Source organism: Lonchura striata, chromosome 13, assembly GCF_050655825.1.
Source record: "Lonchura striata isolate lonStrDom1 chromosome 13, ASM5065582v1, whole genome shotgun sequence".
NCBI classification, from domain to species: Eukaryota; Metazoa; Chordata; class Aves; order Passeriformes; family Estrildidae; genus Lonchura; species Lonchura striata.
The window spans coordinates 3562696-3590200 of NC_140715.1; the positions used below are offsets into that span (position 1 = coordinate 3562696).

The 27505-nt window shown below is 60.4% G+C and overlaps 4 protein-coding genes across 9 annotated transcripts; 1 reads left to right on the forward strand and 3 right to left on the reverse strand.

Moving 5' to 3' along the window:
- Positions 1-2427: 2427 nt before the first annotated feature.
- On the forward strand, positions 2428-9864 carry PAIP2 (poly(A) binding protein interacting protein 2). 2 transcript variants are annotated; one of them, XM_021543103.4, is made up of 4 exons: positions 2428-2529; positions 5885-6050; positions 8237-8416; positions 9625-9864. In XM_021543103.4, exons 2-4 carry the CDS (start codon positions 5913-5915, stop codon positions 9688-9690), a joined length of 384 nt encoding a protein of 127 aa, XP_021398778.1. In that variant the 5' UTR covers positions 2428-2529; positions 5885-5912; the 3' UTR covers positions 9691-9864. The 2 variants fall into 2 exon arrangements, with proteins under 2 accessions (XP_021398778.1, XP_021398780.1); XM_021543105.4 differs by having other exon boundaries at positions 5891-6050.
- Positions 9865-9944: 80 nt separating this feature from the next.
- SLC23A1 (solute carrier family 23 member 1) lies at positions 9945-17579 on the reverse strand. 5 transcript variants are annotated; one of them, XM_077786764.2, is made up of 15 exons: positions 17442-17573; positions 16901-16972; positions 16609-16713; positions 16362-16519; positions 16202-16290; positions 16058-16125; positions 15739-15920; positions 15048-15168; positions 14788-14944; positions 14471-14618; positions 14246-14351; positions 14043-14172; positions 13721-13864; positions 13484-13579; positions 9945-13368 (listed from the first exon to the last, which is right to left on the reverse strand). In XM_077786764.2, the coding sequence occupies exons 1-15, from the start codon at positions 17475-17477 to the stop codon at positions 13121-13123; spliced, it is 1860 nt and encodes a 619-aa protein (XP_077642890.2). In that variant the 5' UTR covers positions 17478-17573; the 3' UTR covers positions 9945-13120. The 5 variants fall into 5 exon arrangements, with proteins under 5 accessions (XP_077642890.2, XP_085447216.1, XP_085447215.1 ...); XM_085591090.1 differs by having other exon boundaries at positions 13484-13864; positions 16609-16710; XM_085591089.1 differs by having other exon boundaries at positions 13484-13864.
- Positions 17580-17626: 47 nt separating this feature from the next.
- On the reverse strand, positions 17627-19449 carry MZB1 (marginal zone B and B1 cell specific protein). Its single transcript, XM_021543115.3, has 4 exons — positions 18801-19449; positions 18422-18528; positions 18147-18251; positions 17627-18070 (listed from the first exon to the last, which is right to left on the reverse strand). Exons 1-4 carry the CDS (start codon positions 19128-19130, stop codon positions 17896-17898), a joined length of 717 nt encoding a protein of 238 aa, XP_021398790.3. The 5' UTR covers positions 19131-19449; the 3' UTR covers positions 17627-17895.
- A 145-nt stretch (positions 19450-19594) lies between these two features.
- On the reverse strand, positions 19595-26308 carry PROB1 (proline rich basic protein 1). The gene has a single exon (XM_077786744.2). The coding sequence runs from the start codon at positions 24635-24637 to the stop codon at positions 19994-19996; it is 4644 nt and encodes a 1547-aa protein (XP_077642870.2). The 5' UTR covers positions 24638-26308; the 3' UTR covers positions 19595-19993.
- Between the last annotated feature and the right edge of the window lie 1197 nt (positions 26309-27505).

The following is a 27505-nucleotide window of genomic DNA, read 5'->3' on the forward strand; positions in this document are numbered from 1 at the left end:
CTGTGTCATGTCACCACACCAAAACTTGAGCTCTTTTTAAAATGCATGTTTTTAACACCTTTGCTTCAGCAGCTTGCTGCATAACTCTTCTTTCTCTTCCTTAAATCCTCTTGCATTTCCAAACAAATTAAAATATCACTTGATAAAACCCTGGTAGGTATATTCTGCTGACACTTTTATTTCTGGAGTTTTGGGGTGTTCTCATCAAAGCTGAAGCCACATCCCATTCATGCAGACAAAACAGACTGAGGCCCATTCTTCCAGCCTGAGGCTCCAGCACTGAGGATCTGGGACTTGGAAGGGGTTTGGCATGCAGGAGGCTGAGTGTTGATGAGGTTAAAATGTCTTTCGTTAAGCAGACACACCCAGCAGACACAGGACTTTGTGTTGTCTGCAAGTCAAGCCTCGAGAACTTGTTTTTCCAGCTGTGAAGTTGTGTTGCACCCTCACCCGAGGGGGTGCAGTCCCTCACACATCTTGAGCCACTTCCAGCGGGGCAGCAGGTTCTGTGAGCAGCCTGGAGAGGGGAGAAGTGCTGAGGAGCAGCTCCAGTGCAGGGTTTGTTGAAATAGCACATCCAAATTAAAAGTTTTGCTATGCAGTGACTCATTCCTGTACAGAGAGCAGTTACTGCTCTGTACACGACACTCATTAGTATGCAAAGTGATGTTTGGGTTTGTAGGAAATTAATTAAATGTCAGGCACTGATAGAACCTTAAAGCTTTGAGGCCCCTGAAAGAAATCGCAGGCAGCAGCAGCTCTGCACTTAGAGCAGAACTCAGAGATGGGCTTGGAGCCCCAGTTAGGTGGTGTTTGTCACTCACCTGTCACCGAGAGGCTGTTGTGAGTCCCTCTGCTGTGGCTGCAGACCAGGCACCCCTTCTCTCTGAGGGCAGCAGATAATTTATTTCAAAGGTCTTTTAAGTTTCCTTACAATGTGCATTTAAGATTCATGTATCAATATACTACATTCAATTTTTTAAAGTAGCCTTTAGCTAATAGCCGCGCTGCTCTTGTAACTTGTGTGAGTGCTGACCTGTGAACAGGTAAACGTGTACCTCGTGTTTGGTGTTTAAATATAAAGTATGCCCCGGTGTGAGTGATTGTAAGTGTAAGGATGCTTTTACACCTCAGAAGTTAAATCAAACCCATTGCTTTTGTGAAGTGTCTTCTGTTCCCATGCAGAGGTCAGGGAGAATAGAGCCCTTTGGGTAATTTCTGATGAAAAAGGTGCCAGAAAAAACTGATCATGAGGACAGATTCCAGACATGCACGCTGGTGTCGTCGGCTGCTTATTTGGGAATAACTGCACTGTGAAAGGTGAGGGAAATGCCAGAGCAGGAGGGCGAGTGTGAAATGTTGGGCTCTTTGTTTCAGGCACGAGTTTCGGCTGTGAGGAGTGAGCAGAAAGAGAAGCCTCTTGGAGATGAGAAAACTACATCCTGCTGGATTTTTAGAGTTGGAAATTGTGGAAATAAGAGTAGCAAGAGCATGGTGTTGTTTTTCTAAGGATGATGCTTGCAATATTTTTGTTTGATGGACTGTGGGGAAGCCCGTAGGCCCTGGGAACAAGTTGGTAATGGTAGCTGATGAAATTGCTATAAACTCACAGACACTTGGGCATTTCCAGACACTTATGCGCCACGTTTGTGTGGGGCAGCCGGCTCAAGGAGGATTTGTGGCTCCACAATTTGGCTGGTATCAGTGCCTCTGTGAGGCTGGGAATGAGGGCACAACGCGGCAGGAAGGGCATTCCCACCTTCCCCTGAGGAGAAGGGAGAAAAGCAAAAGAATAAAAATGGCTTTTTGAACCCATTTTGTAAATGGGGCTGAAGCCTTGGCACGTACTCGGAAAAGAGTCTAATCTGTCCCATTTCCTGATACAGAGCCTAAAATGCACGCGCCTGAGCAGAAACACCAGAGTTCGAGAACAGGAGTGCTGTTCCACCAGTGTTCCATTATCCCCTCCCGCAGTGAGGCGAGGGCCCTGCGCCTCCCGGTCGGCTGCGGTCTCGAGGGAGGCTGGGGGGGCCGGGGGGCTGCCCGCTAACGGGGAATGTTCCCATCCCCTCGGAGAGCCCCGGGGCGCCCGGCGATCCCGCTGTGAGCCCCGGGGCCGTTCGGCCCCCGCCCCCTCGCCGCCGCTGCCACAAGATGGCGGCCGCCCCCCCGGACTGCGCTTCCCGGCGTGCCCCGCGCTGCCGCGCGAAATGGCCGCCAGGTACCGTGCGGGACTACAGTTCCCGGCATGCCGCGCGCCTGGAGCGTGGAGGGGAAAGACTACGCGTCCCGGCGTGCAGCGCGCCGCCCCCCCGCCGATGCTGCGGCCTGCTGCGCGCCTGCCGCCGCCGCTTCCGGGGGAGAGGGGGCGGGGCCCAGCGTTGGCGGAAGTGACGTCAGGTCCGGCGGTGTGTGGCGGAGCGGGGCGGGCCGGGCCGAGCGCGGACCGAGCGGAGCGGAGCGGGGCCGGTGGGTCCGGTGGGGTCCGGGCGGGTCACGGCGGAGCGGCGGCTCCTCTGCGCACCGCAGGTGAGAGGCGGGGAACGGCCCGGGGCGCGCACCGCCGGCCCCGCCGCGGGGGCTCGAGGGCGCCGCCCCCTCCCCTGAGGCGGCGCCGGGCCGCGGCCTCCACCCCCCGCGGCGGGGCCGCCCCTCGGTATTGTCTGCGGCGCCATCCGGGGCCTGCGGGGGCGGCGGGGGCCGAACAAAGCGGGGCCCGCGCGGGGCCCGGGTTACCGGCGCCCGGCTTACCGACAACAGCGGCTCGCGGCGGCGGCCCCGCTGCTACCCAGACGCGGCCCGCAGCGGCTCCGGCGGCCGCCGAGGGGCCCCGTCCGTGCCGGGGCGCCGCTCCCGCAACCCCCGCTGAGCCCCGCGCGGGAGGCGGCCGCGCTCGGTAACCTCCAGCGCGGCGCTCGCAGGCGTTCGTGGCTGATAGCGCCGGCGTCCCGCGGGGATTTGATTAAGAAATCTGTTTGTTGGGCGGGTGTAATTATTAGACGGTTATAATCAGCTCGGGTGATAAGAGCCGTGTGCTAATCTCGATAGATAAGGAGAAGCTGGGCCGGCGCTGTCGATTCGCAGGAGGAATCACCGGGTGATAAACAACTCACTGACTTCTGGCCGAGCTGCTCTAAAACGCCTTCCTTTAATCTTCATCTCTCACTAAAACTATGTTATTTTTAAGTACTTAAAGGAAATACCGTAATTTTTTTACTTAATTACTCTCTTTTTTTCTGTGGTGGGTGAGGACCTGTGGTTGCTGCATGGAATTAGGCCTGACCTCACCTCCGGAGAAGGCAGTGGATAATCTTCTTTCGTGACTGGGTTTTAAATGCAGACTCTTCAGTCACAAAGCTCTGAATTTTAATGATGGTCAAGGGCTCTTCATGGCTGTAACTGCAGCAAAATTCAGGGAAATGGGTGAATTAATGGGCCGTAGTGATGTTCTGAAATAACAATCTCCCCACTGCATACAGAAAACAACTCAGGCTTAACTGAAAGCCTGTTGTTACAGAATTTTTTATTTCTGACATCATTCCAAAGATACAAATCCTGATTTTTGTGTCATTTCCTTATGCACTTGCAGTGTGCTTGCTCCACCACCCCCACTCCACACCAAAATCCCAGAGGAACTTGGGTCAGAACCTCACAATGTGTCACCGTGGCAAAATTCTCTCTGTTTTCTGTTCCTTAGCACTGCCAACGTTACATTTCCTCTTCTAGAGTGAGGAGCTTTGAACTCCTCTGCTTCCCACCTACTCCCAGATGGAAAATGGGTTATTTTTATTCCTAGCAGCAGTGTAGCCTGGCACTGGGGCTTGTTTCCTGCAGCAACCTGCTTAGATTGGGACTTTTTGCAAGACTGAAGTGGCATTTGGCTCTTCCCCTCAGAATTCCCTGACTGAAAAGGTTGTACCAGTACTGGTGAAACGAGACTGAGCTTGTCCTCGCACGTGAGCACAGAAACCTGGTGTGTGTCTTCAGGTGGAGAAATGGGGAGGTTTATTTGTTCTGGAAGGTTTATTTGTTCTGTTGGAAGCTGCAAAAAATTAAATCAGGAGTGCTGTGAGTGAGGGATGGACCTGGGGCTTCCTCAGTGTTCCTGCAGGATAAGTGAGTGTGGTCATGCCCTGTGGAAAAGGCATGATTGGACTGAGGGCTTCATCAGATAAACTTCAAATATTCAGGCTGAGCCTGGCTCCTTGAAGATCATCTCCATCATCCTTGGGCAGTGGTGGACAAAGCTGCTTTGGTCCCAGCTGGACTTCCTCCCCTGCTCCTAAAGCTGGAGCTCCTGTCTGGTGGGAACGCTTCAGAAATGGGAAAGCTGGCCTGTGATTCAACAAATTACCCCTCCAAGCTTTTACACAAACGAGTAGGGTTGGTTTGTTGGGTTTGGGTTGGTTTTTTAAATTATTTTTACTGTTCTGGACTTGTGTACAGTCACCTTTGTGTAGAAGCTGCCAGAGTTCCTCACTGGTGAGGCAGTTACTTTCAGGAAAACAATAATATCAAGACTAGCTCCACAAAAGATAAGGTGAAAACACATGCCAGTAAAAGGTGGTGAGGGGCCAGGCAGGGGAAGAAATTTGGTTTTTTAGGCTTTATTTCCTGTACTCCATCCCATGTGTTGGCTTGGGAACAACTGAAGTGGCTTAAAGCAATTTCAGGCTTGAATTGGGGTGTTAAAACACAAGGTCCTTTCCTGCTTTATGTAAATGTTGCCAGTAATCCTCAGCAAGTTTGTTTGAAAGAACATCAAAAAGAACCTGTTTTCCCTTGGTGGGATACGCAGTGGAATCTGCAGGCATCTGCTCCCTTCCCGGGGAGCTGCAGTGACTTCCGAGTTGGGCTTTGCCTTTGATTGAGAAACAAATCAAAGGATTTGTGGAACAGAGCAAGCCAGGCAGGTTTCTTCTTCTGTGTGCTTTTCTTAATTGGTCACACAGATGTGGCAGATTTTTAGTTGGTATTATCAAGAGTTTTGAACCAAAACTTGCATTAATTCCCTAGATGACAGGACCGACTGGAATACAAAGAGAAAATGTGGGGTGCTGCCTGATAAGCCCTTGTACTCAGTAACAACAAGACTGTATTTTGATGCCCTCCTCTCTGAAGAAGTCACTTTTTGATATGCAGACAATGAAGTTTTCTTAATAAAATAAAAATATTTTCACTGCTGCAACTTTCATTGTGAATTCTAACATGAGAAAAACATTCAAATTTTATTTGAGTCATGGATTTTTTGGTCAGGTTTTTTTTTTGTTTTGTTTTTTTAGTTTTTTTTTTTTAAAGACATTGCCTCATTTTGCATTCTGTTTAAAGAAAAGTGATACTACCAGTATTAGTATCCAACAAATACTGAGCTTTTCCAGTGTTGATCTGTGTATTTGGGCATGGTACAGAAGGGCAGCAATGTTGTGTCACCTCAGAGCACACAGATTTCCAGGTGACCCTGTGCAGGGTCAGTTCCTCGTGGTTTCTGCTCCCTGCAAGGTTTCCCAGCAGGAAAGGGCTGTGAAACCTGGCTCGTGCCATCACACACAACACTTAAAAGTGCTTTGGAAAACAAATTCTCCTTTTGAGTGTTTAAATATTTTCCTACTGGCAAGGTCGTGTGCTTCCTGTTTTTTCCTGTCACTTTTCATTGGCTGTGGTGCTTGGCTTCGGTGAGGTTCAGTTTGGGAAATGAATTTGTCCCTGGAATCCGCACACAATGGGAATGGTGCTTGTGATGCTGTTCCTTATTGTGATCTCAGAGCTCTGCTGCAGTCAGGGCAGGGCTGCCTGGAGCCTCCAGAAGCGGGTGCAGCTGCATTCCCTTGGGCTGGCCTTGGGCAGGGAATGGGAATCTGCAGGTGTTAACTGCTGCCCTCCTCAGTTGCAGGTTTGGGATTGGAGTGGCAGCCATGAAGGACCCGAGTCGCAGCAGTACCAGCCCCAGCATCATCAGCGAGGATGTGATCATCAACGGGCACTCCCACGAGGATGACAACCCCTTTGCTGAGTACATGTGGATGGAGAACGAGGAGGAGTTTAACAGGCAGGCAAGTCATTCCCTGCTTGCAGTGGCCCATCTGTCCTGGGTCACTTCCCAGCTGAAGGGACAGAGCTGGGCTCCACCACTGACAGTCCTTTGGAGAGGAAGTACCAGATCGGCTCTCTGGACTAATCCCTTGCTCTGGCACTAAATGCTGATCTTCTGTAGTCCTGGTGGAAAGTACAGGAAGTGCAGCACATCCTAATGCATCCATAAATTGCCTGCTTCTGCAGGAGGGAGGGGAGAACTGAGAGTTGACACAAGTATGTGGCACTTGGGAAGGGCTGCCCTGGAGGCATTCGTGTGTGGACATGCTGAGTGCCCCGGTGCTGAGCTGGGGAATTCCAGGTGCACACCTGCCTTGGGAACAGCACTGCTGCTCCGCAGGGTGCTGGGTGACAGCTGCTCATTTTAATACTTGAGTCTTACAGCTCCCTTCTCAGGTGGAAAGGAAACCTTACCTTCCTCTGCCACCTTGCCTCTGTCACACTTTTCTCTCCTGCTCTGGAGACTGGGAACACCCTACCTCTTTCCACACCCCTTTCCCATTCCCAGCTTGCTCTGTGCTCTCCAGAGCTGCTGCCTGCTCCAGAAGCTGTGGCTGTGCTGGGTGCTGAACTACCATCATGGGATCCTCAGGGTGCCAGCAGCTCAGAGCTCATTCAGAGTCAGGTTTGCTCACAACACCTCCATTCTCTCTCCTCTCGTGGATTGGTTCCTGTTGGTGGTTTTTTTTCCCAGGAACTGTCCCACAGTTACCATACAGGGAGTGTAGTTCTCTGGGAAGGAGCGGAGTTGTGCCATGATTTTTCAGGCACAGATTCCATTGTCAGAGCAGAGGAAAGGTGGGAGTGTGGGGGTGAAGGGTCTTGTTCAGACAGACACACTTGGGGCAGCCTGGTTACCTGCTGCTGCAGACACAGCCCTCTGGGAGCCTCAGTGAGTTAAACTGGAGCTGGAAAATAAAAGCAGGCAGTCCTAATTTCCAGCTATTTGGAAAATTAAATGTTATTTAGTACTGCTGGAGTTGCCATGTAGGCACCTGTAGAGGTACAGACCTGTAACCAAGCCCCTGGAGCTGGGCAAGCCCTGTGAAACAGGAGCCTGTGGCCCTGTGCCCACAGCAGGAGGGAGGCAGTGCTTGCTGGAGGTGCCACCCAGACTGGAGTGCTGCTGGGGGAATCACTGAGTCAGCCTTCAGCACCCCTGGAGTGCCTGGGCGGTGGCTCGGAGCATGTGGGGATGAGTCCCTGTTCCTCAGAGCACCAGGTGAGCTCATGGGTGTGTTTGCCCCAAGGCCAAGGACCCAGATTGCACAGCAGTCCTGATAATCTGGTGTTAATGTTTTTAATTTGGTGTTTGTGGTAACTGAATTTCCACTCCAGGATTGAGGAGGTGTTTGATTTCAGAGTGAAGGGTAGATGGGAAAACTTGTTCCAGTTTCCACTGAGTGAACTTCTAAACCTGTCCTGAATCAGTTTTCCATTCCCTTGTGTCTGGGCAAGTCCTTCACACCAGCTTCTGTTTCCCTGCGTTCCTCTCCTCAACACTCTAATGCAGAACATGGAAAATTTGTAAGATGAACTTGCTCCAAAGCTTGTTTACTGAACAACCAAGGAAAACTGCTTTAATCTCTGCACTGTGTGTCAGTTCTGCCTGGGTTGGTTTGTCCTGCTCCCAGGACAGCAGGGCTGCATTCCTCCCAGCTGCTGGGATCAGGTGGGCTTCCCCAGGAGAGCACAGTGGGTGAGCACGCACTGGCAGTGAGGAGAGGCTGCTTGTTCCAGGTGACAGGCAGGGGTTATTTTTTCCCCAGGAGTCCCACAGGACACTTTCCTGGGGAGTGTTCCCTGGCTCTGTGTGTTGGCACAGCTCCCTTCCTCATACTTGAAGTGAGCTCAGTCCAGACTAGTTGGTACAGCTGAAATTTTTGCTTGGGACCTACATTTTCCTTCTCCTTTAGGTCATAACAAGCTGCAGACAAAACAGCTGGGGCTTGGGGGTTTTCCTGCCTCTTCCTTTCAGCTGCAGCCCAATCCCTTGGACAAAGCACTGATGTCCTTGCTGCGTGGACGTGGGGCTGGGGTGCTGCTGGACAGCTGGGGAGGTCAGCTGGGTGCACACACCTGGGAACAAGCCCCCCTCGAGCTCACAACAGATCCGTTGCTGAAGCAGTTTCTTCTCATTGCACAGATTGAAGAGGAGTTGTGGGAAGAAGAATTTATCGAGCGCTGTTTCCAGGAGATGCTGGAAGAGGAGGAGGAGCATGAATGGTTTATTCCAGCCCGTGATCTCCCACAAACAATGGATCAAATCCAGGACCAGTTCAATGACCTTGTTATCAGTGACAGCTCATCGCTGGAGGATCTGGTGGTAAGTTCAGCTTCTCATTCTATTTCTGAAGCTCAAGTCTTTGTGCAGGGCTGGGGTTTGCTGCTGCTTATTGTAAGAGAAAGTTCTTTCCAGCAGGAAGGAGTCTGGTAAAGGCTGCCTGGCTGTGCAGGGTAGTTGGGAAGGAGGTGTCTTCATGGGATGAAGGCAGATGCCCAGTGACCTATTTGGTGGCTTTCTTCATACCCACGTGGAGCTTTTCCCATGGCACAACTCCAGGAGTGGGTGGGATGTTTTGAAAGAAGGACACTGAGTGGAGCCAGGGCTGGGAAAGGGTCACTGGGCATCTGCCAGCCACTGACACGTTGGGCAGGTCTGAGCCCTGTCCCAGGGTCCGGTTGGGATTGGGAGAACCACAGCAGATCCCTGGGGCAATTCTAGGGAAGGGGAAAGCAGCTAAACTGTAATTATTCCCCTGTTTTTGCCATGTGACTTCTGTGCAAAGCTCAACCCAGAGGAAAGGGCTGTGTGTGCTTATTTTCCCTCACAGAATTTCCCCCAGTTCCTCGTACAGAGCACAGACCCCACACCATCCTGTCACACAGCTGCTCTGAGATTCAGACCCTAACTTTACCAAGCTGAAGCAGCTGCAGGCAGCAGTTTCAGCCTCAGTGAAGATCAGAAAAGCCTAGTCCTCCATTTCTTTGTGATAAAGAGCTCCTTTTGAAGCTGCTGGTGCCGACCTCAAACTGCAGGGCATGGAGCAGCAGCAGCTTGCCAAGGGACAGGACAGGGGAGTCACAGACAGAGACATGTAAAAAATCAATACAGTGCTCATACACAAGAAATTCCCAGAAGTGGCTGAAGTTCCTGGAACAAGTCACCTCTTGCTTAAATAAGCAAAATTTAAACACCTCATGGCATGTTTTAACAGCTCAACTTTAGAAAAGGCTATTTCAGCATGAGGGGAAGCTGCTGTGTTTGGTGCATGCCTGTGGTTTGCTGCTTATTCCCTGAGCCCTCATCCAGCTGGAACTTCAGGTGGTGCTAAGGAAGGTTGGATAACTCAGGGAAGTAGCACAGTGGAACAGGCTTTTCTGGGGATCATAGACTGCTGCTAAGTATAAGAAGCCTATTGTATACCTGATTGTTACTCTAAATCCATAAACTTTTGCCTCTCATTATCTTCAGCTTGAAAATGGAAGCTGAAAATAACTATTCACCTCAATTTCTGTTCTTCCCTTCCTCAGGTCAAGAGTAATCTGAATCCAAACGCAAAGGAGTTTGTTCCTGGGGTGAAGTACTTAAACATTTGAGTAGACTGGGCCCTCTTTTGGTGGATGTAGCACAATTTCCACACTGTGAAGCCAGTATTAGAAGATTTAATTGTAAAAGCTCTCTCTTCTTGTCACTGTGTTACACTTATGCATTGCCAAAGTTTTGTTAGTCTTGCATGCTCAATAAAAGTGCTGAGACTGTTATTAAGTAAATCTGTCAAAAGTTTAATGAAAACATAATTGGGCCCTGGCTCTGTGCGAAGGAGGCAGTGAGGTAAGAAGCACCAGTCAAGTTGAGACAAAGTACCACTTTAATAAAACCTTCTGCAGACTCTGACTTTTTAAACAGGACTTGGAATTTGCGGTGAATGGTCTGTTTTTAACTAAAGATGTGTTAACTGGTGCTAGCTTGCACCTGATAATGCCTTAACTTCCAAGTGAAAGTGAGGAGATCTGATTGTTATGCAAATTAGCTAACTTTCCTTTAAGGTATCAGTGTTGTTACTAATGTTAATTTCCCCCCTTACAAAACATCATGATCCTGGGAAGCAGCATGAGCTTAACCCAAACCTCACAGACCTGTACAGAGTCGTAGATCTCAGCTCCTGAACTAACATCCAGGCGATCGGGAGGAAGCAGTTCCCTGTCCTTTGCAGTGTGTGACCATGTTAGAAACCTTCCCTTCTCTGCTGTTCAGGGAGGTGTGAGATCCATCCCAGTTCCTGCCATCCCACACAGCACTGCCTATGGAACCCTTAGCATCCGACTTCCCCACAGCTGGATTTAACCAGGCAAACCCCAGCATTAGTGATTTGAGTGGTGCTTTTCCCTTGCTTTGTTTAATCATCACTACACAATAGTCTACAGCACAACAACTTTTTGGGATTTTTTTTTTGGTTTTTTGGTTGTTGGTTTTTTTTTTCTTTTAATAAAGCTAGAACAGTTTTGGCTTCTTAAACTTCATATTTGGGTAGGTTAAGCTGCCATACGTGTTCAGTGTGAATAGTGTTTAAGTTGAAAATATTGTAAAAAAATTATATTTTTTCAAAAATATTTAAAAAAATAAATAATAGTAGAAATGATGTGGTGGCTGTCTCATAACTGGGCATCTGGCATGGGAACTCACTTGGCAGCGTGTGCAACCGATGGCCCCGGATCCTGGCTGAAGCTGGACTCTTCATGGAATCACTGCTCTGGGTTGGAAGAGACTTCAGAGAGCCAGGCTGCTCAAAGCCCTGTCCAACCTGGCCTTGGACGCTTCCAGGGATGGGAATTTACTCCTCCCTCTCCATGCTCTCCCATCATTTTCCCAGGCTGTTCCCAGGCTGGCCCTGCTGGAAGCCCTGGGAGCAGCTGAGGGCTCTCAGAAGCTGCTGCCCGGTGCTTGGCACAGGAGCCCCAAACTGGAGTCGAGTGCGAGCTGCAACAGCTTCTCCAGCCCCATCCACTGTCATGGAATGACTATCCTGAGTTTGACCCACAAGGATCAAGCCCAGACCCTGCTCAGGACAGCCCAGCCTCGCTGTTAGTATCTCTTTTTAAACTCGGATCAAAGGAAGGGGCCCAGCTGGAGCTGCAGCCCTGCAGGATGGGCAGGGGCAGGCGGGGCCTTCCCGCAGGTATTGCCCTGCAGCAGAACCACCTCGCTGTGTCAGGAGAGCCTCTCCCTCCTGAGGGAGCTCAGCTGCACCAACCCCTTCTGCTGCTGTTCTGCAAAATGATAACGGAATTACCCCAGCTCCATGCTGGGCACTGCCTTCCCTTCCCATGCACAGAGCTGGTAAAACTCCAGGATTTCCACTGACCTGGGGAGAGTTTAGACTCGAGCTCCTAAATAAAAAGAAAGGTCAGCAAACAACACACAGCTGATTTCTACCTGCAGTGGGAGTTCCACCAGCGAGTCCTGCGTCCTGCGTGGCTGCAGCTTGTCCACAGCATGGCCACTGTCACCTCGGCGTGGTGGCAGCTGAGTGCAGCAGCCAGGAGCCGGCGTGTGGAGCAACCAGCCTGGCCGTGCTGCTCTCCTGGAGCTGGGCTTATCCCTCTCCTGTATCCCTGGCCGTGCTGCTCTCCTGGAGCTGGGCTTATCCCTCTCCTGTATCCCTGGCCGTGCTGCTCTCCTGGAGCTGGGCTTATCCCTCTCCTGTATCCCTGGCCGTGCTGCTCTCCTGGAGCTGGGCTTATCCCTCTCCTGTATTCCGTAGCCCTGGGATGTTCACCGGGGAGGAGCTGCCGCTGCCCATGGCAACCCTGCTGGGTTTGGGGTGTGACTGCAGCAGCAGTGGTGGCACCCAGCACTCAGCAGCACTGGCACTGCCCCCAGGCTTCCTCTCAGTCCTGCTCCAGCCCCAGAGGCTGGGCTGGGGGACAAGGAAATGGGAGGGGACCCAGCTGGCCAGAGAGGTGTCATGGACTGACACCATGCTGGGCACCAGCGCCAGGACAGGAGGCAAGGAGGGGGCTCAGAGCCTGGCTGGTGCTCGTGGGAGGTGGGGACTGATTGTATTTGCATCCCTTGGGGTTTATTTTAAGTTGGGGTGGTTTTTTCCCCTCATCTTCACTTTTAACAGATTTTATCACTTCTCTCCCTGCTCAGGCTTGGGAGTGAGTGTGTGACGGCGCCACCTCGGGCTGTGACAGGATTGTGCAATGTTGCCTCAGCTCAACTTTGGTGCTAAATCCAGGCCAAGGACTGGCCTGACCCTGCTGTGTTGGGGGTCAGCCACCTCTCTGCGTGCAGCTGAGAGCACCTCGGTGGCATGGGGCAGTGTCACCAGCACAGCCAGGACAGAGCCAGCGCTCCAGAACTCCCGAGGCAGGAAGGGTGTGCTGAGGGCTTGTGCTGAGCTGCCTCTCCCACGGCACCGGGTTCAGGCGGAGCCCACCTGGAAGAAATCCAGTGTGTCTCCGTGCCTGGCAGCCCAGGAGGAGCACGGTCAAAGGTGCTGACGCCTTTGCGGTGCACAAAGGACGAGGGAACGGTGCAGGAGGCAGCACAGACACCGGCGGGGCACGTGCACTTGCATATTTTATCATATTTAATGTATCGTCTTAAGTTAGGCATCCTAACGCTGGTTTGGACACTGCCCGACGCAGAGCCCGTGCCAGCTGCTGGGTCACCCTGCCGGAGCCGAGGGCACAGTGTGAAAATCCGTGTCCCCGGTGGGAGCTGCTGGCCCCGGGCTCTGGCTGGCTCCGATGCGGCTGACGGGCCCCAGCAAGCGCTGGACGAGCCTCGGCCAGCTAAAGCTCCGGGTGGAGCACGGCAGGGGCGGCGGTCCCCAGGCTGTACCCTGGAGCTCGGGGTGTCCCCCAAGAGCGGCGATGTGTTTCCCTAGCCCCGCGTTCGAGCCGAGCACCGGCAGCCTTGGCCTCGGCCTTGGTGGGCGCTGCCGAAGCCCGACGGCCCCCGGGAGCTCGGCTCGGCTGCTCGGGCGCTGGGGCGGCACCTCCCGGGACCTCCCCCGGCTCAGACCTTGGTGCACACCGAGCCCCCGTCCGCGCCGTCCGGGCCCTCTGCGGCCGCCTTGCCGCTGCCCCGCGGCCGGGCCCTGAACCCGGTGAACACCGGGCAGACGGGCACGCTCCGGAGCCAGCGGCTCCTCCGCACCGCGCCCATGCCGAAGGGGAAGTCGTAGCTCCTCAGGCTGGCGCTGCTCGCGCTGTCCGAGTGCGCTCCTGCCTTCCACTGCACCAGCCCCCGTTCCTCCTGCGTCCCTGCGGGGTGTCCAGTGTCACCCCCGGCCCTGCCGTCCCCTCCGGCAGCTCTAAATCAACAGGAATCTGCCGCAGCCCCGCTGCTTCCCCTCCCCGGCCCGTGTGCTGCGGTTACCCGGGATGGTGTTGTCCAGCACGAAGGCGATGGTTCCCCCGACGAACATCTCCGTGGTCAGCAGCACCGTCAGGATCTGGTCCAGCTCGGGGATACCTGCGACAGCGTGGCATGGAGCCAGGGGTGCTGTGAGGAGCCGGATTTCCCCTCTGCTCCCCCGGCTAGGCGAACGCCGGGAGATCCGCCCTCCTCTCTCCCCAAACTCCCAGAACTGCGGCTCTTCCTGGCGGGCGGTACCTGTGTTAATGGCCCCGGGGTGGGAATCCAGGTAGTTCGGCAGCGTCAGCCCGAAAAACATTGCAAAGCCCAGCACGAAGAGGTTTCGGGAGGAGTTCATGTCGACGAACTGCAGGTTGGAGAGGCCGACGGCCGTGATCATTCCTGCCGGCAGAGACGCGGCGATGCAGGCGGAGGGGCCCGCGCTGGGCCGGGCATCGGGGGCCGCCCCGGCCGCGCTGGGGTGCGAGGAGCCCCCCAGACCAGCCCTGCACCCTTGGGCTCACCAACCCCCGCGGCTCCGGGGACGTGGCCCAGGGCTGCCTTTGGGGCAGGCAGTTACCGAATAAGGTGCAGAACATCCCGCCGAGCACGGGGTCGGGCAGGGAGGCGAAGAGCGCCGTGAATTTGCCGATGGTGCCCAGCAGGAGCATGATCCCGGCGCCGTACTGGATCACCCTCCTGCTCCCCACCTGCACAGAGACACCGGCAGGTGACGGTGCCTGCGCCCCTCGGCCGAGCCGGGAGCCTCCCCGACCCCGGTACCTTGGTGATGCCCAGGACGCCGATGTTTGGGCTGGAGGACGTGGAGCCATTGCCGGTTCCCAAGAGCCCCGCGATGATGCAGGAAATGCCCTCGGTGAAAATGCCCCTGGGGAGCAACACGGTCGGGCTGGTGCCCGTCCCACTCTCCGGCAGCATCCCTGACCGGTGTCCAGGGATGCCGCGGAGCGAGTGAGCTACCGTGGAGGGGGCAACAGCCGGCTGTACCTGTTAATGGCGTGCACAGGGGGCGGGGGCGCTCCTGCCAGCCGGGCACAGGAGTAGTAGTCCCCGATGGACTCGATGATGCCCGCCAGCGTGGCGCTGAACATGCCCAGCACGGCTGCTGAGGTCACCGTGGGCAGCCCCCACTGGCCTGCCCGGGGGCAGGGCAGGTCAGTGTTGGGGACAGCCCAGGAGTCGTCAGCCGCTGCTCACCGGTGCCACTTTGGGCCCCCCCGGCTGTTCCCCAGCCCCGGTGATGCTGCGCCAGGTCCCCACATCCCCCAGGGGTATCGGGGGACCCAGGACTGCCGGGCACTCACAGGGGTAGGGGACGCGGAACCAGGGTGCCACGGACAGGATCTCCCCGCGGGCGTCCGTCCTGGCCTTGTAGCCGTACTCCTCGGGCCGGCTGGGGAAGACTCCGGTGCGGGTCAGCACGTAGCAGGTCAGCCACACCAGCATGATGGCCAGGATGATCTGCGGGGCACACACCGGCACCCTCCCGCACCGCTCCCGAGCCCACGCGGGGGTGAACGGGGGAATTTGGGGCCGCCCCAGGACGCTCTCAGCCAGTCCCTACCGGGAACATCTTGAAGATCTGGATGCGGAGCAGGACAAAGCCGTGGCCCCGCCGGTAGCCGGGCAGGCAGATGGCGACCTGCCGCAGGTACTGGGCAAACAGGACAATCAGGAAGATGGTCCTGGGGAGAAAGACAGACGGGATCCCTCTGATGGCTCAGGTTTTGGCTTTTCTATTTTTCAGATTCTGTGCTGCTTTAGTGTGCAGTTCTGAGCTTCATATTATGGGATGGTGAGCTCTCTTCACAAACTAGGGAGATAAAAAAATTCCTTCTCTAGCTGGGGATGATGGACAAATGATCCAAATCTCAGGCCCAAGAGCACAAGCAACATGGGCTGAAGAGAGAAAAACAAGGAGGATGGGACTTTATATCCTGAAGCTGTAATTGGACAATTAACCCAAATATGCAAATGGACCATTACTTATAAAAGTGAGAGACCTTGTGACCGGTCGTCCATTCTGTGATCATTTTGGTTCATCTTGGGTGTAGCCCTGGCTGGGCTCTTCTGCTGCCCAAGGTGGATCCATTGATGCCTTTTAATAAACCCCTTCTTTATTCTTTAACTGTGTCTGGTCTCTGTTCTAGGTCAGCCTTCACAAGGCATCACCTCGTGCCCCTGACATCCTCCTGCTCTGTGCTGTACAACCCTGCCCTCCTGTCCCCCATGTCCCCCGTGTCCCCATGCCATACAGCACAGAGATGCCCCAGTGGGAGCCAGCCCGGTCACCAGCCGCCTGGAAAACGGAGAGTCCGATGAGGGACACGGTGGGGGTGACGGTCAGCGGCCCGATGTAGCTGAGCAGGGCCCCGGGGAGCCCCAGCAGCCCGATGACCACTTCCACCAGGCTGGACACTATGATGGCCCCCTGGATCTGCAGGGCATGGAGAGGGCATCAGCAGCCTGCCAGGGAGTCGGGGTGCACGGGGTGGTGGCAGGGTGGCGGCAGGGTGGCGGCAGGGTGGTGGCAGGGTGGCAGCAGGGTGGCAGCAGGGTGGCAGCAGGGTGTACCTCTCGCATGCGGGGCTGCCAGATGTGGGACGTGTTGAGCGGCAGTGACCAGTTGCCGTAGATCTGCTCTGGGGATGAAGGGCAGTGAGGTGGTGCCGGGGGGTGGGGAGCAGCCGGACACCCCCTGTACCCCCCTGCCCTCACCTTCAGGTGGGCATCGCCACTTCTCCAGGGCCAGGATGGACTTGGCGGGGACGAGGAAGGCCAGCGCGCTCGCCTGGAAGAGCGGCAGCCTGCGGGGACAGAGGGATGCCTGCGCCCGGGCCCGGGGCTGGGCAGGGGGCCCGCGGGGCCGCGGCTCTACCTGATGCCCACGGTGGTCTGGATGAGGGTGGTGATGCCCACGCAGGTGAAGATGGTGCCGATGAGGTAGCTGACGGTGAGCTGGTCCTTGCCCACGCACAGGCTCTCGGCCAGCAGGAAGGGGACGGCGATGGTGCCGCTGAAGCAGGTCAGGTAGTGCTGGGGGGTGAGGGGGGCTCAGTGGGGCTGGGGGGTGCCCCACACTGTGGGGAATGGGGATTTGGGGTCTGACACTTTCCAGGCTGTACCTGGAAGCCGAGCAGGATGCAGAGGTACCAGGGGGGCACATCCTCGATCCTGTAGAGCATGTCCACCTCTGGCCGGGGGGGCCTGGTGCCCGTGCCAGGGTCCTGCTGTGGGGACACAGCTCAGCCTGTCTCACCCTGGGGCTGCGTGCAGGGATGGGCACCCCACCCTGCCCCATGGGAGCCCCTGTGCCCGCAGGGATGGGAGGGGTCCTGGCTGGCTGCCCTCCATCCGCAGGTGTGTCACAGATGGATTTGGGGTGCGGTGCTGCCCGCGGGGTGCCCCGGTACTCACCCTGCCCGCCGCAGGCAGCTCCTTCCCAGGGGTGTGCAGGGAGCCCGCGGGGGCCAGAGCCAAGTTCCCATTCTGGCGGTGGGGACGAGGCGGGAGCTGGGTCAGTGTGGACCCAGCTGTCCCACGGGACAGGGGCTGGGCTCTGCCCTGAGGGATGCGGGTGACACCGGGCCATGGCCCAGCGTGTTTCCTGTCAGTCCCACCCCGTGCCCGCTCTGACCCCCAGGAGGGGTCTGGGCTCCCAAACCCACCGATCCCTACGTGGTATTTTGTTCCTCGAAAGTCTGGAGGGGGATCCCCCCTGCAGGTGATGGGAAAGGGTGGCACAGCCAGTCCCAGCCGCAGCATTCCAGCGTGTCCCCTTGGTCCCACCATTCACCGCAGTCCCCAGGCTCACCCTGGCCCTTGCCAGCCCCAGCAGGGCATCCTGCCCCTGAGCTGGCCATCGCTGGGCTCAGTGTCCCTGGCCACCACCTCCCTCCCCACCGACCTGGGATGACACCGAGGAAGGGATGGGGACAGGGACGGCGCCTGCATTCACCTGGGGCTGAGCCAGGTCTCCTGAGCGGGTGCCCATCCTCCGACGCGTCCCCGGCGGCGCTGTCCCGGGGGGTTTTATGGCCGTGGGAAGGACTTTAGTCCCCGGCCGGGCGGTGGCGGCGGCAGCGGGAGGGCGGCCATTGGCTGGGGGTTGTGAAACCGGCGAGCGCAGCCCCGGCGCCGATCAGCCATTAACTCCTTTAATTGGGGCGGCACCCGCCCGAAGCAGCGGCGAGGTGAAACATTAGAGCCCGCGGGTTACAGAGTAATTCCCGGCTCGCCCGGACGGAGTCCGCGCTGCCGCTGGCACGGCCGGGCCGGGCGTCGAGCGACAGCGGCGACATCGGTGACGGGCGACACCGGGAAGGCGCCCACCTCCCGGCACGTGTCGGCTCCCGCCGGGGACGAAGTCGGCTCCGAAGGTCACCGGGGCATTAAGCATTAACCACGCCGGGCTACAGCTCGTTCTGCAGCGCCGTGCGGGGCTCCGGGCGCTCCTTGCGGCCGGCGCAGGGTCCCTTGTCCCCGTGGCACAGCAGCTGCCGCAGCGCGGCCGGGCCCCGCCGGTGCGCGCCGTAGATGAGCGCCTCGCCCCGCTCGCCCACGTAGCCGTGGCACAGCTTGGAGAGCCTGCGAGGAGCCGTGCTGGTCACCCGGCGGCGAGGGGACGGCGCCCGGCCCCCTGCACCGCCAATCCCCGGCTCACCTGCCCGGCCACGGTCCCCCCGACACCAGCACGCTCAGGGGCTGCTGCGTCCGCAGCCCCGGCCCCGACAGCCGCTTCTCGCCGTCCAGCTCCAGCACCCCGTAACTGCGGGGAGAGGGGGTTGGAGGCAAAATGGTCCCTGGGGACACCCCCGGGGCACTCTGTTCCCTGGAGTTCCGCCGTCCTTGGGGACATTCTGACCCCTGGGGACTCGCCTGTAGCTGGGATCACCCTGATCCCCGGAGACACCCCCATCGCACGGACACCCTGCTCACCTCTCCCAGTCCTGTGAGCAGCTCCTCTCCAGCACTTCTATGTAGTCTGACTCCTTCAGAGCCTTCTTGCCCACCTTCCCTTCTGCCTTGCGCAGCTGCTCCTCAATCTGGGGTGAGAAAAGGCAGAATCCGGGCAGTGAGAGCGGCAGCCTGTCCGTGACCATGCTCCCGAGTGGGGCTGGGCTCTGCACCCCCTTCTGTGCGGCCCCGGCAGAGGAAGCACATCTGGGTCAGTGCGTCCATGAAGAGCCCCGAAAGGCTTTTTTAGGTGCTGATGGGGAATATCCATCAGGGCCGTGCCCCAGAGGAGCAGCAGCATCTCCCCAGGCAGAAGCCTCTCCACAGGAGTTCTTCGGGGTGCCGTGTCCCCGGTCCCCACCTGGAAGGCGATGGCGTGGCAGGCGTCACAGCGCAGGGATTCGGGCATGTGGGGCGAGAGCCGCTCCTCGGGGCTGAGCTGGGGCGCGGGGATGGAGCGGGACGGGGCGGTGGGGGGGTCCCCGCAGGTGTCCTCGGCCCCTGTCCCCCCCAGCAGGCTCAGCACCAGCCACGCTGCCAGCGCCGCCCGCATCCTGCCGCGCTCCGAAAGTGCGGGGCGGAGGCGTGGGGCGGCTATAAACCCCCCGGCCGGGCTATAAACCCCGGGGCGGGCTATAAACCCCCCGGGACTGGCGAGCGGCGCTGAGGCGCGGCCAGCACACACCTGCATCCGGCTGGGGCAGCCCGTCCGACCCGGGCGTCGCGGCAGGAAGGGGGCTGTGCGTGGGGTGTCCCCCACCGAGCGCCCCCTCTGCAGGAGGTTTTTGCTGTGACTCAATCCTGTAACTCAGCCTGATCCCTTCTCCCCAACCTCAGTCCTTCCTGGGATGGTGTGGACCTACAGGGGCTGGAGCTGGATGAGGATTTGGGGTTCAGATCTGGGATTTGGGGTTAAGGACTGGGGTTTGAGGCTCATGGTTGTGGCTGGGGCTGACGGTTGCGGTCTGGCGCTGAGGGCTGGGGTTTGGGGTTTGGGGCTCACTGACGGCTGCAGAGTCCCCTCCTGCTCCTCGGGACTGGGATTTCTCTGGTGGACACTCCAAGACAGACAGAAGGACTGCAGGTTCCACGTGCCTCAGCCTCTCACCTCCCTTTGCAGACCACACAAGCACAGGATGAATAAGCAGATTTAAAGCTGTTTCAACATTTTTATTACTGTTTTGGGGTGTCTGTGCTTCAGCCGTGGCTGGGGGTGCTGGGGGTGGCCAGGTCATCACCCCACTGTGCGAACCAGCCTGGGTCATCCTTGGGATGGGACTGGCAGGACAGGGGGAAGCAGGGCCTCTCTGGTCCCTTTGCTGGCCGGGGCCCACACTCCATGTCCCCCTAGGGCTGCAAGGTGCTCACACCGGAAAATACCCTTTTTGACCCCGTTTCCATGAGAAGCCAGTGAAGTCCAACCGGTGCCCGTTACCCCTCGGCGCTCTGCCAGCTCAGCCGTGGCCGGGGAGGCTCTCCCGTGCCAGGGGTGATGCTGACTTCGGGCTAAGCCGGGCCAAGGGAAGGGACATCCATCCCCGCGGGGCTATCCCGTCACATCCGGAGCAGCGAGCCCTCGGGCGCGGCAGGGCTGGCGCGGGCCGGGGGCTGCTCGGGGCCGGGGCTGGCCCGCATGCCCGTGGGGATGTAGTACGGGCTCTCCAGGTAGCCGCAGTCAGCACCCCCGGCAGGGGACGGCCCCTCGCCCTTGGCAGCGGAGCCGGGGGTCCCGGGGTCGGCAGCCGGCAGCGAGGGGTGCGGCGGAGACGGGGCGGAGGGCGGCGGCGCCGGGAGCCCCGGGAAGCCGCCGTAGGGTGCGTAGGGTGGACCACAGACCCCCGGGGCCATGACCAGCGGGTTGAAAGGTGCCTGGTAGAGCCCGGTGTGCGATGCCACCGGTGGGACCAGCACCTCCAGGTACTGCCCGGTCTCGGGGTCGTAGAGCGTTTTCATCTGGGGCTGCCGCGGCGGCTCCACGTAGTAGCATTTCCCGCTGCTGGGATCCACGAGCATCCTCCGCTGGGCGGGCACGGCTGCGGAGAAGGGCTTGGGGGGGCTTTGCCTGCTCCTCCCACTCGGCGAGGGGCCATCGGTCCCCCTGAGGAAATGAGGAGCCTCCTCCTGGTGGGGCTGGGCTGGGGGCCCCACAGCAGCCGAGCCCTCGGGGGGTCGGGGCAGGGGGGGCTCAGGGCTGGGCTTGCTCCAGGGCACTTCCCCACCAGGAAGGGGATAGGTACCTGTTCCCAGCGGAGCGCTGGCTGGGTGGGGGACAAAAGGGGATCCAAAGAAAGAGCTGGCCATGTTGGAGACTGATGGATGCCCAAGGGAAGTGGGGATTGGGTTGCTGACCAAGGGGGACCCAAAGGATGGGCTACACGGGTTGGGGATCAAGGGGTTCCCAAAGGATGCACTGGATGGACTGGGGACCAAGGAGGACCCAAAAGACACGCTGGATGGATTGGGCATCAGTGGGGACCCAAAGGATGCACTGGATGGATTGGGGATCAAGGAGTTCCCAAAGGATGCACTGGATGAATTGGGGACCAAAGGGGACCCAAATGGTGCACTGGATGGACTGGGGACCAGGAGGTTCCCAAAGGATGCACTGGATGAATTGGGGACCAAAGGGGACCCAAATGGTGCACTGGATGGACTGGGGACCAGGGGGTTCCCAAAGGATGCACTGGATGAATTGGGGACCAAAGGGGACCCAAATGGTGCACTGGATGGATTGGGGATCAAAGGGTTCCCAAAGGATGCACTGGATGGATTGGGGATCAAGGGGGACCCAAAGGACATGCTGGATGGATTGGGGACCAGGGGGTTTCCAAAGGATGCACTGGATGGATTGGGGACCAGGGGGTTTCCAAAGGATGCACTGGATGGATTGGGGACCAGGGGGTTCCCAAAGGACATGCTGGATGGATTGGGAACCAGGGGGTTCCCAAAGGATGTGCTGCACAGGTTGGGGACCAGAGGGGCCCTAAAAGACTTGTTGGAGTTGGAAACTAAGGGGGTCCCAAATGATGTGCTGGCCAGGCTGGAGGCTGATGGGAAGCCAAAGGATGAGCTGGTCACATTGGTGACCATGGAGGTCCCAAAAGAGGCACTGGCTGGGTTGGGGGCTGAGGGAGCCCCAAAAGCGGCGCTGGATGAGCTGGGGACAAAGTGGGTCCCAAAGGATGCGCTGCCTGGGTTGGGGACCGAGGACAGCTTTGGCATCAGCGTGGATTTGGGGGCTCTCTCGGGGATTGCCAAGTAGTTGGAGTTCTCTGCCGGGGCAGCAGGCGGGTAGGGCTCGGTAGCCGCCGGCCACTGCGGCGGGCGCTCCCAGGTCTCCCTCTGCTCCGGCAGCCGCCCGGGGAGGCCTTCGCCGCTGTCCCCGGCTCGGAGCGGGGCGGCGGGGCCGGTGCCACCGGCAGAGAGCCCGTTGCCCACCGACACCCGCCGGCCGCCGGGCTGCTGCTGCCTCCGCTCGCTGGCACCGGGCTCTGCCGCGCCCCTCGCCGCCGGCTCCGCAGGCCGCGGCCGGGCGCTGCTGCCGCCCGGGGCTCCGGCTCGGGGGTCCCGGCTGTCCCCGCTGCTGGGCCGCTGCCCCGGCGGCTCCGGCCCCTCGGCAGCGGGGAGAGCTCTGCCGCCGCCACGGCCGCGCACCTCCTTCCCCTCCGCGGGACTCGCGGGCGGCGGCGGCAGCAGAACGGTCTTCTCTGCCCGCAGCACCGCGCTGCCCGGGGCCGGGGAGCTCTCCGCGGCCGCGGGGCCCGGCCGGCCCAGCAGGACGTGCAGGTGGGTCTCCACGTGTGGCAGCCGCTCGGCCCGCGGCGGCAGCCGGAGCTCGCTCCGCTCCCGGCGCGGGGGCGATGCCGGCGGCTCCTCCGTGGGGGCCGCGCCCCTCCGCGTGGCCTGGACCCTCGTGATGTTGATGGGCGAGCTGTGCGGGGCCTTCGCGGGCCCCTCGGCGCACGCCGGGGCCGGCTCCCGGCCGGGGGCTGCCGGCACCTCCTCAGCCGCCGGCTCCGGCGCCGGCTCCCGGCGGACCGAGGTGCAGTGGATGACCAGAGGGGTGGCTGGCGGCGGCTCCCCGCTGCTCGCCGGTGCCGCGGTGCCGCGGGAGGCGCCGGCAGTCCCGAACTTGAGGCTGTAGCTGCTCTTCACCAGCTTGCGCACGTCCCGGGGCTGCGGGACGCGCCCCTTCCCCTTCTCCTCCGGCTTGGGGGGCGCGGCCGGCGGGGACCCCCGCGGTACCGGGACGGTGCCGGGGCTGGGCGGCCGGCGGGGCGCTGCTGGCGGTTTCTGTGGCTGGCTCTGCGGCAGCGTCCTCGCCTCCTGCGCCCGGGAGGAGGCGAAGGGGCGGCGCGGCGGGGTGGCGGGGAGCGCCCGGCTCTCGGCCTTGAATGGGAGGCCTTGGGAATGGATGCGGCCGATGGCTCGCTCCTTCAGGCTGGGCCACGGCCTCGGCGCCCTCGCAAACCGGGGGGCGACATCCAGCACCTTCCCCACCCCGGGCTGGGCTTCGAACAAGGCGCGGGCTCGCTGGTAGCAGATCCTCTCCGACGCGTGCTCCTCCGCGGCCGCGGGCAGCCAGCGGCCCTCCAGCACCTCCTGGTACTTCATCCTCTGGTTGAGCTCGTTGAAAGTCTTCCTCAGGTTGCAGACAGTCTCCCTCGTCTCCTCGCTGAGCACCACGCCTTTGGTGGGATGCGTGGTGGTGGCGGTGCTCCCCGCGGCCGCCGTGGCCACCGGCATCCCGCCGCTCCGCAGGTCCTCGGCCGAGAAGCTGCAGTCGGAGCGGGACAGCGAGCTGGACTTGCCCTCCAGACCATCCCCCAGCAGGTCGGTGCCGGCGGAAGACGGCCCCGAGGAGGTCGAGCTGCCCCGCAGCCCCTTCTGCTCCATCTTGATGCGCTGCTCGTACTGCATCTTCTTGGCCAGGACGTTTTTCACCAGGCTCGAGGCCGCCCTGGTCCTGTCGGTGCCGGCCTCCAGGGACGCCGCCTTCATGAACTGCTGGTAGTTGAGCCTGAAGTCCTCGCCGACGGCTCTGCCCTTGCTGGGGGGCTCCTTCCTGGCAGGGGGCTGGGGCGCTGGGCCATCCCCGCGGGGGCCAAAGCCCGTCTCCTTCCTCTCCTTCCTCTTCAGCAGGATCTGGCGTTTGGGCACCGTCCTCTTCTTGCCGTGTCCCTTCCTGGCCTCGCCGCTCTCCAGCTCCACGTCCACGCACTCGAACTGCTCCTTGCCCAGCAGCTCCCCGTCCACGCCGGCGGGGAAAGGCCAGCCCACCCGGCCGTGCAGAGCTGTCACCGCGCCCCGGGGCTCCCCGGCGCCCGCCGGCCACCGCCGCGGCCGCCCGCCGTCCTCCGACAGCGAATTGGAGAGGCTGGAGGAGGTGTGGGAGCTGCACATGTCGAGGCGAGCTCCGGGGAGCCCCGAGAGGCTGCGGAAAGCCCTGGCCGTCAGCGCCTGCACCTCGCCGTCCACCTCGTCCGAGTCGCTGGGAGCCCCGGCGAGCATCGCCCCGGGCTGCCGGGGCACGGCCGGCTCCCCGCCGGCGGCCGCGGCCGGCACGGGCTGCCGGTCCCCACCGAGGGGACCCATCCTGCCCCCCTGGCCCGGCGCTGGGCTATTCTTAGCCGCGCTGGACAGCTGAGCCCGCTGCGGGCGGGCGAGGGGGCCGGGCGGCGGGGCCGCGCCGGGGGCCCCCGCCGGAGCCCAGCGGCCCGGGGCAGCCCGGCCGGGCGATCCCTCCTCGTCCAGGAACTCCAGGCAGTCCTTGAAGGTCTCCGTGCCGTCCGAGCACAGGGCGGAGTGGTAGGAGGACACGGAGGAGCTCGACATGCTCTTGGTGAGGTCGTCGCGGGGCAGCCCCGGGAGGTGTCCGTCCTCCTCCTCCTCCTCCTCCGCGGAGCGCCGGCCGCCCCCGGCCGCGCGGGGACCCTCGGCCGCGGGGCCGGGCAGCTCGGCGGGGGACAGCAGGACCGGGTCCCTCTTCCCGCGGGGCATGGTGGCAGGGAGGAGCCCGGGGGCTTCAGGCGGTGCCGGGGAGCCCTGCTCGGGGCTGGGGCCGCTCTGCCGGGGCCGCTGGCTCGACCTTCTGGCTCCCTCGCCGTCCCGGCGGCTGGACCCGGCGGCGGCACAGGGCAAGCCCCGGATCACATGGACTCGGGCAGCGCCAGCCGGGGCAGCCGATGCCAAGCGCATTGCAGGGATGCCACCGCCGCCCCCAGCCTCGGGGACCTGCCGGGGGCCGCCGACTCATCCCTGCCCCTCATCCCGCCCTGCTCTCCCCAAACCGCAGGACAGGTCCCAGGGCATCCCATACAGCTCCCGGGTGTGTGACCCCATGGAACGGCCTGGGCTGCCCCGGAGCGGGGGAGACCTGCAGACCCCTCTGGGGATGTCCTATCCCTGGTGCTGAGGGCACGGCAGGATCTCGAGCTGCAGCTCTTTCCCCACCCTGGATCCCTTCCCAGTGCCGCTCCCGCCTCGCCACAGCAATGGTGTGCCCACGCTGGGCTTTCCCCTAAACTCACCCTACCCCAAGCAGGAGCTCCCCCACAGCCAATCCAAGCGGCCAGGAGCAAACTCAAGGCTTGGGATCAGCCCGGACATGGAGCACCCCTGGGATTCACAGGAGCTGACCAAAGGACTGCAACCATATGTCTTTTTTGGGGGCACCCCAAGCTAGTGGTGGGATGGCACGAGGGTCTCTGCAGCTTGCCCACCCCAAGTGCTGCTGCTGCAGCCCAGTCCCAGCTTTTGGGGGAATTTTTGCTATGAAACAGCAGCAGGTGCTCCCCAGCACTGCCAATCCCAGAGCAACCCGATGCCCACGTCCTCTGGGTTCATGCAGGAACTAAATTTAAACCTTGGCAAGGAGGAGAGGAAAACTTCCCGCAGAGCTGGGCTGGCACTTAACCCTTCACTGCTGAGCTGGGCTGGGCTTGCAGGTGGCATTTGTGCCCACAGGGATTGCAGGGGACCTGCCATGGGCAGTGCTCACTGGTGTGGTGGCCTTGTGCAAGAAGGAGTGTGTATGTGGGATTTCAAACCCCCAAATCCCTTTCTTCATGGTCAGGCACAGGCACAGACTGCCAGGGCAGTGCTGGAATTGCCATCCCTGGCCCTGGTTCTCCACAGAGCTCCAGGGGCCATCCCACCTCCCACTGCACTCCCAGTGGGTGTCGGGAAGCGGATGGACAGAGGGTGGACAGCGGATGGACACCACGGCCGGGTGTCCGGTGCTGCTCCCCTGCCACCCTCGCAGCCTCCGGTGGTGTTGTGTCACCTGTCACAGCTGTTGTCACTGTGACCATTGTGGTTTTATCAGGACCTGGGTGACCTGGGTCAGAGCAGCAGCAGCAGCAAGGTCTGTGCTGAGCACAAGTGTTGGAGTGAGGCAGGGGAAAGGCTGGGAGAGCTGGGGGTGCTCACCTGGAGAGGAGAAGCTCCAGGGAGCTCAGAGCCCCTGCCAGGGTCTAAAGGGGCTCCAGGAGAGCTGGAGAGGGACTGGGGACAAGGGATGAAGAGACGGGACACAGGGAATGGCTTCATACTGATACAGGGCAGAGTTAGGTGGGATATTGGGAATTAGGTATTGTCCCGTGGGAGGGTGGGCAGGCCCTGGCACAGGGTGCCCAGAGCAGCTGTGGCTGCCCCTGGATCCCTGGCAGTGTCCCAGGCCAGGTTGGACATTGGGGTTTGGAGCAGCCTGGGATGGTGGAAGGTGTGCCTGCCCATGTCAGGGGGTGACCTTTGGGGTTCTTTCCAACCCACACCAGTCTGTGATTCTGGGATCCTAAAGATGCTGTGAACCATTCTGGGGGTGCAGTGGGAGCAGCAGAACTGGCCGGGCATTGCTGTCGCTGCCCTGGCTGCCACCAAGCCAAGCCACGCTGCAGCCCCTGCACCTCCTCCTGCTGCTCCCAGGTTTGGCCCTCGCTGTGGGGGTCATGGAGAGACCCCTGGGCTCCTCCTGCCACAGGAAACCCATCCAGCAGCTCCCAGCACCCAGAGCAGGCTGGGCTGTGCCTGTGGGGCACAAACACGTTACAGAACAGTGGGTGGACCCCGGCTGAGCCAGACTTGCTAATTAAACACTGATTTATGTTTAAGCCAGCATGATATTGCCTGCAGCCTCACCAATGCATTTGCTTATTAACCTGCATTTCGTGCCAGCTCGGTGCATGCTCACCCCAGTGCTGGCAAGCCTGGCACGGGTAGTGAGGAGGAGGAGGAGGAAGGCTGCTGGCGGCTGCTGAAAGCAGGTTGTGCCTCTCCCACGCTGGAGCTACTTTTTGCAGCTCCGGAGGAGCAGGAAACACGGGCCCAGCTTGGCAGGGGCTTTCAGAGCCGCCGCGGGTCCAGGAGGGATCTGGGCATCCGGGACGCAGCAGCCCCTGGGAGCTCGGGCACTGGGACACCCCAGGGTGCTGTGTGACACCCCCGTGCCAGGGTGTCCCGGGCAGCGCCGTGCGGAGCTGTGGCACAGGGGGATGCCTGGTGGGTGCCAGGGCCAGAGAGCGGGGCCGGGCCGGGGCACGGCGGGGCAGGAGCGTCCTGCGGCCGCCCGGAGCCGTGCCGGGGCCAGCCCCGCTCCGCTCCAGCCCCGCTCCGCTCCAGCCCCGCTCCTCTCCAGCCCCGCTCCTCTCCAGCCCCGCTCCTCTCCCAGCCCCGCTCCTCTCCAGCCCCGCTCCTCTCCAGCCCCGCTCCTCTCCCAGCCCCGCTCCTCTCCAGCCCCGCTCCTCTCCCAGCCCCGCTCCTCTCCCAGCCCCGCTCCGCTCCAGCCCCGCTCCGCTCCAGCTCCGCTCCAGCCCCGCTCCTCTCCCAGCCCCGCTCCAGCCCCGCTCCGCTCCCAGCCCCGCTCCGCTCCCAGCCCCGCTCCTCTCCAGCCCCGCTCCTCTCCAGCCCCGCTCCTCTCCCAGCCCCGCTCCTCTCCCAGCCCCGCTCCTCTCCCAGCCCCGCTCCTCTCCCAGCCCCGCTCCGCTCCAGCCCCGCTCCGCTCCAGCCCCGCTCCGCTCCAGCCCCGCTCCTCTCCAGCCCCGCTCCGCTCCAGCCCCGCTCCGCTCC

Coding starts and splice junctions, on each gene's coding strand:
- PAIP2 (XM_021543103.4), top strand. CDS start 5,913: ATGAAGGACCCGAGTCGCAGCAGTACCAGCCCCAGCATCATCAGCGAG. Junction 6,051..8,236: donor AGGAGGAGTTTAACAGGCAG/GCAAGTCATTCC, acceptor CTCATTGCACAG/ATTGAAGAGGAGTTGTGGGA. Junction 8,417..9,624: donor CATCGCTGGAGGATCTGGTG/GTAAGTTCAGCT, acceptor TCCCTTCCTCAG/GTCAAGAGTAATCTGAATCC.
- PROB1 (XM_077786744.2), bottom strand. CDS start 24,637: ATGCGCTTGGCATCGGCTGCCCCGGCTGGCGCTGCCCGAGTCCATGTG.
- SLC23A1 (XM_085591088.1), bottom strand. CDS start 16,971: ATGGGAACTTGGCTCTGGCCCCCGCGGGCTCCCTGCACACCCCTGGGA. Junction 14,945..15,047: donor AGATCTTCAAGATGTTCCCG/GTAGGGACTGGC, acceptor TGTGCCCCGCAG/ATCATCCTGGCCATCATGCT. Junction 13,369..13,483: donor GCTGGACAACACCATCCCGG/GTAACCGCAGCA, acceptor GACACCCCGCAG/GGACGCAGGAGGAACGGGGG.
- MZB1 (XM_021543115.3), bottom strand. CDS start 19,130: ATGCAGGTGTGTGCTGGCCGCGCCTCAGCGCCGCTCGCCAGTCCCGGG. Junction 18,529..18,800: donor GCCACGCCATCGCCTTCCAG/GTGGGGACCGGG, acceptor TTCTCACCCCAG/ATTGAGGAGCAGCTGCGCAA. Junction 18,071..18,146: donor GGGGGACCGTGGCCGGGCAG/GTGAGCCGGGGA, acceptor GGCTCCTCGCAG/GCTCTCCAAGCTGTGCCACG.